The sequence below is a fragment of the Diachasma alloeum genome, unplaced genomic scaffold, assembly GCF_001412515.2.
Source record: "Diachasma alloeum isolate Michigan unplaced genomic scaffold, Dall2.0 Dall_scaffold_00200, whole genome shotgun sequence".
Classification (NCBI taxonomy): Eukaryota; Metazoa; Arthropoda; class Insecta; order Hymenoptera; family Braconidae; genus Diachasma; species Diachasma alloeum.
The window spans coordinates 2,551,012-2,563,780 of NW_021680365.1; the positions used below are offsets into that span (position 1 = coordinate 2,551,012).

Below are 12,769 nucleotides of genomic sequence, written 5' to 3' on the forward strand. Positions count from 1 at the left end.
AATTAAGTCCTAAAAGTACTTGAGAGAAGTTGAAAAATTGCTTTGCACTAGTACCTTTGGTACTTGCGCCATTGTACCATTTCTACTCGATCGGCAGATGTGGTACTTCACCCAAGGACACAAAACGTACTTGGGACGATTATTTTTAGAACTTGTCAAAAGTGAACTTCCCCCAAGTACCGGTCGGTGCTGGTGAGAAGTACTTTTTTTGGATTATATGTTAAATTGTCAAGTATTGAAAATGCATGTGTTAAATCCGTGTTGACATTTACGTGTGTTGTTTTGACCGATAACCCGTAATCAGCCCTGACAGAACAGCAAATGAATTATGATAATTCCCAAGCTCAAAATGAACAATCTCTCCCCACAAGGGACTCCCCGGATGTTTCGTGAGATTATGTGCCGCTCACGCGCCCACGGATCATTTTCCCTCAGGGGTCATATAATTCCCATCAAACCCCACAAAAATATAAAAACTTCAGGGAGGAAGAAAAGGCGAAACATACGAATTCAGCGAGAAAGGATAAGTGTGAAATTGAGGCAGTGTGAGGATGATCCCACGAACCCTACGTATTATGTCAATAGCTTAGAGAATTGAGGAACTACGGTGGTCTAATGTCAGTGGTGAAGTGAACACAGAGTGTGTCGTAGCTGACTGACAAAGCTGATGAGTTGTGGGCGTAGTAAAATATGTCACGGACCGAGTGGGTGCGGGTTGTTTTGTTTCTATCCTGGCATTGATCGATGGAGTGTAAAAATGAGAGGGTTTAATGAGCCTCAATATGCTTCATTGACGCTGAATGCAAACTTTGGCGCCATTTAGAAAGAATTAAGCTGGTTTTTCATCATGCAAATTGGGTCCACGAAATGCTGGAAGTAATGAAGCTTTTTTATTGAGATGCAAATGAGTAGAAGTTATAGGATGTCGGAATATTATACAATTTTCATCACTGAGTGTAACTATCTGGCGCCTATCGGTCTACTTGCGACCAATACGTGGCGATTGGGAGCCATGGAAACCGAGGGGCCATTTATTTGGAAATCTGGTGACAGTGATTGCTTATTTCACGTGATTTTAGGGAGATTTCCATGATTTCATGCAATCTTGATTTCGTGTGATTGCCTGGGATTTTTTGGTGATTTCGCGATTTCAGGCGATATCAAATTAATTAAATATTTCGATTTCATGTATTTGCGGATGAGAGGAGATACATTGTTCAATTTTTTTTTTAATTTAAGTAGTAGATGCATTTGAATTTTCAATATTTGGGACGTGAATGCAATTTCAGACTCAATTGCTCATGGAATTCCTAATTCATCATGGAAATTCAATAAAATTAAGTTTTTCATGATGAATGATCATTGAATTTTCAATGACAATTTGGATTTTCACAACTATCGCGAAAATTAAGCATTACATTCAATTGAATTCTCAAGAGATTAAGAATTCAGAAGAAAAGTTGCCTGAATTTTCACGATTTTCAGTAATTTTTATTGTCTTATGAACCTGAGAAATGAAATTTTATTGAATATTCAAGAAAATTGATTGATTTATCAATAACAAGAACAATGAAAATTTCATGTGAATTATTCGTTGTTGAAAATTTCAAGAATTTTTGCTTGAAATTTCAAAAAATTAATCTTTAAAAATAGATAGAATTTTAACCAGAATTCCCCAGAATTTTAATAGAATTCCAATAGAATTTTCAAGCGAATTCGAGGTCAGAGAGAAAATTAGAATCTGGAAAAAATCTCTAAAAATTGGAAAAAAATAAAAAGATGAAAATCAACAGAAAGATAAAAAATCTCTGCCCAGTACGAAAATTATCGTTAGTATCGAAAGTTTGCAATAAATTATTTATGTTTCTGCGTGCCCGAAGTGGTGTGATATATCGAAATACCCGAGTCAAAGGCAACCTGAACTGTGATGTGTTAAGGATATTAAGGCGGGGCCCGCAAAAGCAAACAGTTGAATGAAACATTCTCAACGTATTATTTAACCTATTGCAAAACCGGATGCAAAATATCAAGAACCTCCTGAACACCAATGTAATGNCGGCGTGTCGCGGCGTGAACTCGGGTCAAGCGGCAAGCCGAGGCTGAGCTCGCGCTCACCCGAGTTGCGGCTGAATCCCCGGTTGAATTTCTACCCGGGCACGTGGTTGAATGAAACCGCGATAAGTTTAGAATTCAAATGAAAGAAAATAGTATATTTCTAACTTTGCACACTTGAAATAATAAAATTTGTAAAATGTTCGAAAACTAAGCTGTCATTCGAAAACAAAAAAAACACCAAAACCAGAACCTAAAAAAATACATTGAATCCCGCCATGACATTCACAGAATCGAAGTCAACGGCCTCGAATGAGACTCCCAGCAAATCATCAATGAACCCCCATTACCGGCATCCTAATGAACCCCCTTCCAATCAAACTGCCACCCCTCCACCCGAAAAAACTCCCGTATTCACTTGCCGCGATCAATCGTCGGAACGTGCAATCTTCGATGATTAATGAAAGTGCAAAGTTGAATAAAAAGCGCAACGAGGAGAAAAAATATGAAATGGGGGCGCGCATGCCTCAACTACCAACTATCTCCACTCGTTCGTCCCCACCCTCCGGCGCCTCTCTCAAGGTCGTCACTATATCTACCCTCATTGGGCTGTAGTGTACCCAGGCGCTCGACGTATCCGCGCGTCGTCAACATAATCGAGCAGGCAGGAAAATGAATGTCTTATCACGTAATGAAACCGCGTCAAAGTCCCACAACACAACTCCGGCATTTAAACTCATGTAAACATTGCTTTAACCTCTGTGACCTTTCAGCCAATCAACAACAACAAATATTTCCCCGACAATTCAAAACACTTTCCGTCGACAGAATGTTGCCATCGAAATGTCAAGCGTCAGAGAAGCCCCATGACCCAAAAACAAACTGAAATAATATAATCTCATCACAGAGAACTGAAAAATCTCGTAGCATAATAAACACATCCGACAACAAATTCATCAGCGAAAAGTAAATAATTGTACCGTGTCTGCATGTGGCACCAGTCTAGCAGGTTCATACGGCATTCTACCACCGGCATTATCCTCTCCTTGATTGTTCCAATCGTCTATTTCATTGATCACCCCAGAATATAATAACAAACGAGATATCAATCGAGTAAATTTGGGGGAGGTCGGCTCGACCGTCGTCGGCAAACTCGCTCGGTCGACTAGTTCCACCGTGCCACGGTGATTTCGCTCCATCCCCACCCGCAGCCAACAATCCGGCATTGCTTTCCCCCGTCACGGCACTCTCACACGCCGGTCCGCCCCTCTCTAAACGCCAGTTTCGTCCTCAGACTTTTTTTTGGTCCTCCAACCCTCAGGGGAGACGTCGAATAACTCTCATTCTTCATCCCTCGGCCCCTCTCGTCGCTTCCGCCCACTGGCCCTCTTTTCACGGCTGTCTTTTTCCATCCACAATTCAATGGTATTCCATTTCCTCGCGATCTTTTCTCCCGCATCCATTCATCCGAACCGATTTTCCAGTTACTCATCAGTTACGGGGTCAAGAGTGATTCAGACTTGAGTCCAGAAGCAGAAATGTTGGTTCAAACATTTACACGTTTGAATTGGTCGAGTGGATGGGCGAGTCGGTAAGGTGTCCGCCTACAAAGCCAGAGGTCCTGGGTTCGCAACCTGACACCGGTAGTGATGCCACGAGAGACTTCATGAGACATCACGAGACAATACTTTGGAGGTATTGTCTCCATCTCGCAAATACGCAGGAGCGACTCCTCTCGTGATGATTCCGAGTCAATTTGTATCATCTAGGTTTCCAGTTTTTCGCGTTTTTGATATGTAGACGATCGAGACGAGATAAGCCGAGACAAAAACCAAGATTTTATGTTGAAAAACACGAAAAACTTGAGACCGAGATGAGATAAATTGACTAAGAGTCATCACGAGAGGAGTCGATACTGCGTACTTCGAGACTGAGACAAGACGAAAGATTTCCATCTTCATTGAGACCGAGACCACCTGTCCAAAGTATTGTCTCGTGAAGACTCGCGGCATTACTAGGCACCGGCGAATTATTTCTGGATTATTTGATTTAGCCAAATAATATAAGGACATCATTAAGAATGTTTGAAATAAAACGATAAAATATCGAGAGAATATGCAATTGAGCATGTTCGAATCATGTACATACAACCTACAGTTTCACACGTCTCGAGAACTTAACTGGCTACAGTTGATTCTCACCATCATGTGTGATTGCATTCTGGTCATTCACATGAAATGCTGTCATAACATCGTAACCTACAAGTTACAGAGGAAATAGTCGTAAGCTCTAAGGACAAGAAAGAGTCGAGAGTCTGTCACTAATAACCTAATTAAAAATTAAATTTAAATGTTTGGTCGCATTGTTAAAAATTTTCGTATGAATTTTCCGTGCCAAATTACGGAAATTTTTATCGTGTTCAAGTTCCACTGAAATTTCAGGCAATCTTGTCATTGAAAAATTAAATATATGAAATATATTCCATTGATTTTCTGTTCAAATGATCTGGAAATCAATAAAATACTTGATTTTTCAGTTCAATAATTCTGTGAAAATTCAGAAAAATTCAGGGAAAAAAAGAAAATTCATGTTATTTTGTTTCTGAATATTCATGTTTCCCTGAAAATTCAATCAAGTTGTGAAATCTCCACCTCACTCCCACCGAAAACTCATGAATTTCCGTGAATTCTACTTTTCATAATCATTTTTTTCCTAAATCCGATTCTATGTCACTCTCATGAGATTTACCATAATATTTTCCATGAAATTTCAAAAAAATTCTAACAGGGCGGTCCACCAAAATTTATGGTCACTGCGGCGACACTATATAGTGTTCCTAGTACTTTATATGGATGGTAGATATTATATCCAAAACCGCAGAAAATTTGATGAGAGATGGATATAGTACACCAACCCCATCGTGTAATTAAAACGTCAGGATTACTATTTCCGCAGACAAACCCTTCCTGCAAAGCATCAAAGGTATGAAAAAACGGGGGGACTCCATTGTGTTTTCTAGGTCATTTGTCGAGAAAATTCTGTGTCAGTGTTACAGCACGCCAATAAGAATATCATCAATATGTGTCAGTCCTCTCCATTTCATTCGCTCTATTTGTCATCCACTGACACATAAGTCTACCCCAATATGTAGGAATATTATGTCAGACCCGTAACGTATTGAGGGAGGTTTGGGGGCGAGACGCTTTTCACCTGTCTCTCTCACTCACTGACGACTCAACCAAATGCCGAGTCATGGCCAAGCGATATTGATGTCCGGTTATTGAACAGCGAATGTATATTCTCTCCTGTAGCTCGCTGCACATTTCATATATATGGCTTCTGTTTATGCAGGCACACTGATAGAATCCAAACGAGATTCGTTAACTATGACCGAATGGTAGAGTTGAATATGACCAAATGAATATTCGTTAATAGTTAACGAATGGTTCACTTGAATGGCGAAAGTCAAGTCAAACAAGGCTCCTCAAATATACATTCGTTAACTATTAACGAATGAACATTTGGTGAGACCGAATAGACCTTAACCTCCAACCAAAACCCATTCGTTAACAATAACTAATCCGTTCTATCAGTGCAATGTTTGCAGAGTTTATACGTCCGACGGGAGTGCTCACTTTTAAGATGAAGCGTGACGTAAATGCAAACAATGCAGAGATCGAAATCTTATAAGTTTTCGATATTCGGACCGCAGGGCAAAACGGACCACTGACAGAAAATTGTGTGGGGCTATTCACAGGCGAATTGGGTGACACCGCGATTACAAAATGTAATCGATTACCCAGGATTACGGGACTGATTACACTGATTACCATTGCCTATGTGATAACCGTGATTACCAAGAGCGCAGAATGTGATTATATGATTACAAACGATTTCGTTGATTACATTCTGTGATTACCAAACATCTGTAATCATTGAAATGACAAAAAAATGGCCTCTTATTAAATATGAATTGATGGAATAATTAATTATTAGAACCTGCAAAGAAATGAGGAAGGAGGAGCGGGGATTAGAACAGAGGAATGCAGTCTCCATCACTCCATCTAAAGATTTGGGCATTTATAAGTGCTATCAGTAAAATAAATTTACTGAATATCTACCATTGATGGAGAATGAAACTTACCAGCAGATAATTCAGAGATAATTCAGTCGTTGGTTCTCCGGAATAAGAAGAAATTTTAACTCTATTCAATCAATTTTCTAGGGACAAATGCTCTGTGTAAAACTCATTGGCTATGCGAGGTTCTGAAACATAAACAAAATCTGGGATTCCAAGAAAAATTGATCCAGGGATCTCTGAGACTTACCGTTGGTAAAAATGACGCGCTCGAAAATTCAAAAACAAAATTTACGGTCTCACTAGGAGCAACTACGAAAGATTACACTGATTACAAATGATTACCACTTGATTACCAAAACTTGATTACAAATATGGTGATATGGTCATGTGATTACAATGATTACATTGATTTCACTGGGATTACAACTGATTACATCAGCGAGTGACACCACGATTACACCTGTGAATAGCCCCTCGGAAAATTGAGAAATTCTTGATAAAAAAAAATGACGCATCTATATTTCGCCTGTCATTTTCACATCAGGATCACTGAGAAAACCATATAACATGAATATATGGTTTTATTTTTTTTAAACAAGCATTGGGAACCATTCGGAAGCCTACTACCAATGAATTTGGTAGAAATGAAAATAGGAGGAACAAAAATACGTGGAGAGTAGCAGTCATACGCAATCCGTCAAATGGCTTCTGTCGCGCTGCTTGTTTAGGCAAGAAATAAACATTAAAATATCCGTTTTGCCTTTAGAAACACAGATTCCTAGGAAATATTGGTTTTCCAAAGTCATTTGTGGTTGAGGTGATTAGCAAATCTGATCAAATTGCGGTTTAACGACACTTCTTGGCTCTAAAATCCCTGCGACGGTTATGATCCAAGAAACTCACATTTAATTCAACACATTCAGTGTTCCTGATTTGAAGGAACGAAAAAAAAACAAAAATTACAAATTTTCTGTTTGTGGTCCGTTTTGCCCTACCCTCCCCTTTGTGTTTATAAATACGCGAACTAGGAGGGTGACAAGGATATCATTCAGAAACACCACTTATAATTCAGAAAATGTGAGGAGAATTAAACTTGGGGAGGGGGACTCATTCAATTTGTTGGGGATGCCATAAATCACGGTTGAGGCCATTCAATTATTGCGTCACGCGTTTTTTGGACTTTTCAGATCACTCCCCCCTCCTACACAAGACGTCACATACACGAACCCCCTTATATATTACGTCAGAGGATCCATGAGACCCCCCCACCCTCGGTTACGGCGATTTTTTTTTACTTTTTCCATAAAAATCGTGGGGGTAGGCGAGGCAAAGTGGAACGTTTTGGGATATTCTCCAAATCCGAGTATCTTCATTTATGACCAAAGATATTCTTAGTCACAGCAGATAACAGAACATGGCAATTTGCCTTGCTCTGCCCTCCTCCATTTAAAAAATAAGAATAAGAAAAAAATGCAAAGGTTTCGGGAAGCAATGAAATTGTTTATTTGGTAATTTATTAAATTGTCGCCATCATAACAGACATCGGCATAATCGAAATTTTAAATTATATTTAAATTTGGAATAAGTTAATTGTTAATATTACTCACCAATTTTTTGCTTCTGATAATAACTGTCAATTTACATTTTCAAATTCCGAGTTATTTTATCAATCGATAATTGAGAAATTAAATTACTAATTATTATATTATTTTTAACATTTCAATTACGATAAATAAATCTAAATTAATGTAAGGTGCAACCGATCTATGCATCATAATATTTCAAAATTCATCTTTGGGAATCTTTGGGCTCAATGATGCATAAGCTATCCGGATTAATGTGACTCTATGCATTTTTGCTTCGAAATGGAAAGTTTGTAATCGTCCATTTTTGCAATCTTCTAATTTTGCCTGGAAATGATGTAGAATTTCATGAAACTTCAAGATATAATGTTTTTAGAAAATTTCTGCGTATGTCAGTATGTGTGTGGGGATTTTTCTGATTTTTTCTATACTTGGAGAGAAATATTCAATAAAAATTTCGTATCATTCTCATAATTCCCGAGTGAAATTTGGTTGTAGGAAATTTTCCGGAACTGTCATGGTATTTTTCCACAGCGTTCTGTAATTTTTATCTGAATCTCCTGTGAAAAATTACGATACCGTCATTTGAATTTGCAAAGTTAATTCCGTAATCGGTGAGCGAATTGTGAGTTCCGTAATTTTTACTGACTATTTCTCTCTGTGTAAATCTTCACAAAAAAGGAATGAAGTAGAAGCAAAAATTTGAAATTTTGTGAAATAATTGGGATTGTTTGGAAGCACATGTGGCCGCGAAACCGCGATCTAAGGAAACGATGCAAAGTCCGAATTCGCGCTTTATCGACCCTAGGTGCATAAGCGTATTTTTTGCAAATGAACAGAAAAATTAGTAAGTTGATAAAAACAAACAAAAAATCGAATCTTTTTGATCGTACTTTCCGCGAATTTTTATCGCATACCATTCGTTAATTCTCACTGCATTTTCATTATAGTTTTCCACTAGTTTCTTTTCACCGCGCCCTCTTGGTGTCAGTCACCGAGGAAGTTGGCTGCTTCGTCTTTGAGACACAAAAGGGTGAAATACCCTCAACAAAGCGTAAAAGACGTTGACCACGGGCTGATCCTTCCTTATTGCTCTTTGTATGTATTTTTGGACTTTTGCTGGGAATAATTCATCATCATGATAGAGCCGTTATGTGTTGAGAGAGTGGATAATTTGCATCAATAGTTCTTTGATGAAGAATTCAGTTGTTGGTCATCAGAGCCGTTGACCGCATGGAAATAGTTTATTAATGTACCGAATACATTCAAATTTATGGATTTGTTTGTCAAGTATTACATTTTCTAACCAGTACATTGATATACTCGTTGGGAAATATAATTTCTGATGAACAAATCGATAAATTCAAATATATTCCCCACGCAATTGGTATTTTATCACATAATTCACAGTATTCCTCCGAAAATAAACAGACTGTTATTCAATTACAAACAAGGTTGAGAGCCAATTTTTTCAAAATTATTATATTCCCGCGAGATGAGACGGGTAACAGACTAATTTTTGCTCCTGAAATATGAATAACTCATTATTGAACTGTCAATCAAGTTGAAAGCGTGGGCTGAATCCTATTTATAAAGGTGAGTTATATTCATCTGGTATCCGTTTTTATCTCGCCCCCATTCATGTGTCGGAAAAAAGTTAATTATAATGAATGTAACCGAAATCTCGAATTAAGAATTAATTAATCTCGAATTAAGAATTAATTTGTGGGGTTAGAGTGTAGCAAACTCAAGCATTTTTTTAAGCATCAAAAATTAATAGATATTGATTGTATTGTACTATTATTTAAAACATAAAAAAAAAATTCATACTACCTAAAACTTCTTTCCATTTCTTTACTGCAATGTTCTCTTCTCGAAAGTGTTAGAGAGCTATGTTGTAATTTTCATAAGCAGGTGGCATTTTTCCGAATCCAAAAACAAATTATTTGAAATTTATCTTGAAAAATTGATCCTAAATTCAGAATAATTCTCGTTTCTAGTTTACAGTCGTGAGAACAAAATTACTAATTTTGATTGGATTAGATAACCCGTCCGGATGGGTACAGTGGGGACAATGTGTCTATCTTTAAAGAAAATTTTGTTAGAATAAATGTCAATTTACATATCTGTAGAATTTTTTTATCACAAAATTCTATTATCCAATGGGTCCATTTTTAAAGAATAATTTTCTTGGAATAAATGAAAATTTTACATATTTCTAGAATTCACAATCTCAACAGAGTTCTGGGATATAAACTATTCTTTACTGGAAACTAGGAACTTTTTTGCACTATGCAAAACTGTTCCTCTCAGAATATTAATAAAATACTTCGCAGTAACATGAATGAATCATTTTTATTTTTTGTAGGGCGTGGGATAATCCGTGAGAATGGATCCAGTGGAAAAAATAGCACCTGGTCCGCCCAGTAAGCCGCCCTTGTTCGCGAACCATCCGTTACCACTGAAAAAACCAGCTGGCTCGAGTCTGTCCGTGTAGAACCCGTCATCACTGAGCCCCGCAACGTGAAACAGGCCGTTTGATCCCAATTGTCTCCCCAACGAGGTCTGATTGAATCCGAAATTATTCGGCACCGTAATTCCGTAACTGGCGAGTGTCTCTCTCAACTGCTTGAGGCGATCGGACCAGAATTTTTGTGGTGAGAATTGAATGTTTTTAATCAGCGGTTGCAGCAGTGCGAGGAGCGGATTGGGCGGTGGAGGAGAAGAAGATGGAGGAGACGGATTCACGGTCGGCTGGATGTTGGCGAATTCCACCGTTGATTTTTCATTCACAATTTCTTTCGCATCGTCGGACACGTCGTCATCGGAAAGCGAGGGTATAAGGTTTTCAATTTCCATCGTTCTTGTGACCTTGGAGTCTCCCTGATCACCTCGGATCACTTCGCTCGAGGATTCAGTCGATTCGAGTGGCTTTGAATTCACCAGGAGGCACTGGGGAAAAATATAATTCATGTATTGTTTGAAATTCTTTTTTGAATATACGAAAATCATTTGAAAGCAACTTTAACACAGAGAGAAAACGATTTGATTTTCAATGACATTTCACTGATTTCCAGGTATTTATCATGAATTATTGGTTGTACTGAACACTGCCTATGACCCCGATTATTACAGTCCAATCTTCGTACAAGATACCACAGGAACTGAAGGGAAATAAAATCTCGAGAATTACGTATCGCCCACTTTACTTGCACTCAGAGGGGGAAATATTTTGATTTGATATTCTTCGCACAAGATACTAGATGATTTCCATTTTTATGGTCATTTAAGTACGATTCCTGATGTGAAACACGAATGTTTGATTAGAAGGTATTGTTCGTTTTCAAAATAACAATTTAGAAATTCGGAAGAAGTTAGTTTGGCAATAGGGGCATGCGAGGCAAAATTGAGACTTTCATTGGAATTTTGGTTTTCATAAAAATTGGGTGGAATTTTGTTTTGTTTTGTCTATCTATCTATAAGTTCTAGATCATACACTGATAGAACGGATTAGTTATTGTTAACGAATGGATTTTGGTTGGAGGTTAGGGTCTATTCGGTCCCACCAAATGTTCATTCGTTAATAGTTAACGAATGTATATTTGAGGAGCCTTGTTTAACTTGACTTTCGCCATTCAAGTGAACCATTCGTTAACTATTAACGAATATTCATTTGGTCATATTCAACTCTACCATTCGTTAATAGTTAACGAATCTCGTTTGGAATAAATAAATCATTCTATCAGTGTAGGAGTTGACGCGCCATAAGTCTCCCGGCGCTTGGGACAATCCGCGTTATATGGGCGCCGCACGTGAGGGGTTAATAACTGGGAATTAATTCCTCAAAATCAAAATTTTTTTTCTCCGTAAATCTTGCCTATGATTATTACATTTTTTATATTGTAGATGTCATTTTTCCATGTTTTGCCCTTTTCTTCAGTGTTGAAAACTATTTTCAAGGATAAAAGATGACTTTTTGAACAAGATTCATAAAACAACAGGTAATTTACAATTTTTAAAATTACGAATGATTTTTCTGTGTATCAAAATTGCCATTCATCTGTTGAATGATTTTGAACTTTGACTTGATATTCCACTATTCCCACACAATCCCCCAAAATATTTTTTTCCAACTCTTATTACAACCAGCAATTACGAAAAAGACTGAAATATTTCTCCAGTCGTCACCATAAATTGAATTTCAACAAGTTCTACTCAAAAGTTTGATATTCAATTTTTTAATCATAACGAAACAGTTACCATCACTTTCCGCACTAGTTATACCCACCAAGGACAGCATATACAGAATAATCCACTTCATGTTTACGGCAAACATGAAAACTATGTGATGAGTTGAACTCACAAACCCGAAACTTCACAGTGTGACTTGCATTTGCGTTCTGGAGTCGTTTTACAGTGGAATATATAAGTTTCTCTCCTTCCAGTCATATTTCCTGCGTAGAAGCTAATCTCATATGGGCACCCGTATTTTACTTGCATCACCGTAAAGCAAATAACTCATGACTCGGGCTTTTCAATTTTGCGCAACATTCTTTCTCCTTATTTCCATTTTCCCATACGATCATATAATAATGGTCGGGATTATCAGCAGCAAGTGGGAAATTGCTCTTGTCTTTATGGTATAGTTATTTTCGCTAGTAAATTAGGAATATGCTTCCGAATGATCACTTTGCACATCATTTTCAGCAATGGTATACAGGGTGTCCCAAAATGAAATGTCATCCTCGTGAGGATAGTTCTAGGGCTCATTCGAAGACGAAAACTCTAGTAACATTTTTGTCTCCGATGCTTTCTTTCAGAGTTATTGATCAAAAAAGCGATGATCAGCCGCACAGAGAGAAATGTTCAGTAAAAATTACGGAACTCTTACTTCGCTCACCGATTACGGAATCGACTCATAAAATTTAAGTGACGGTATCGTCATTTTTCACAAGAGATTCAGATAAAAATTACGGAACGCTCCGGAAAAATTCCGTGACAGTTCCGTAAAATTTCCTACAACCACATTTCGCTCCGGAATTACGGAAAAGAT

At 37.7% G+C, this 12,769-nt stretch overlaps 1 protein-coding gene across 1 annotated transcript; it reads right to left on the bottom strand.

Annotated features, from left to right (window-relative positions):
* Positions 1-10,071: 10,071 nt before the first annotated feature.
* LOC107035733 lies at positions 10,072-12,084 on the bottom strand. The gene is made up of 2 exons (XM_015253299.1): positions 12,005-12,084; positions 10,072-10,668 (listed from the first exon to the last, which is right to left on the bottom strand). The coding sequence occupies exons 1-2, from the start codon at positions 12,050-12,052 to the stop codon at positions 10,072-10,074; spliced, it is 645 nt and encodes a 214-aa protein (XP_015108785.1). The 5' UTR covers positions 12,053-12,084.
* Between the last annotated feature and the right edge of the window lie 685 nt (positions 12,085-12,769).

Coding starts and splice junctions, on each gene's coding strand:
- LOC107035733 (XM_015253299.1), bottom strand. CDS start 12,052: ATGTTTGCCGTAAACATGAAGTGGATTATTCTGTATATGCTGTCCTTG. Junction 10,669..12,004: donor TTCTGTATATGCTGTCCTTG/GTGGGTATAACT, acceptor ATTTTTCCCCAG/TGCCTCCTGGTGAATTCAAA.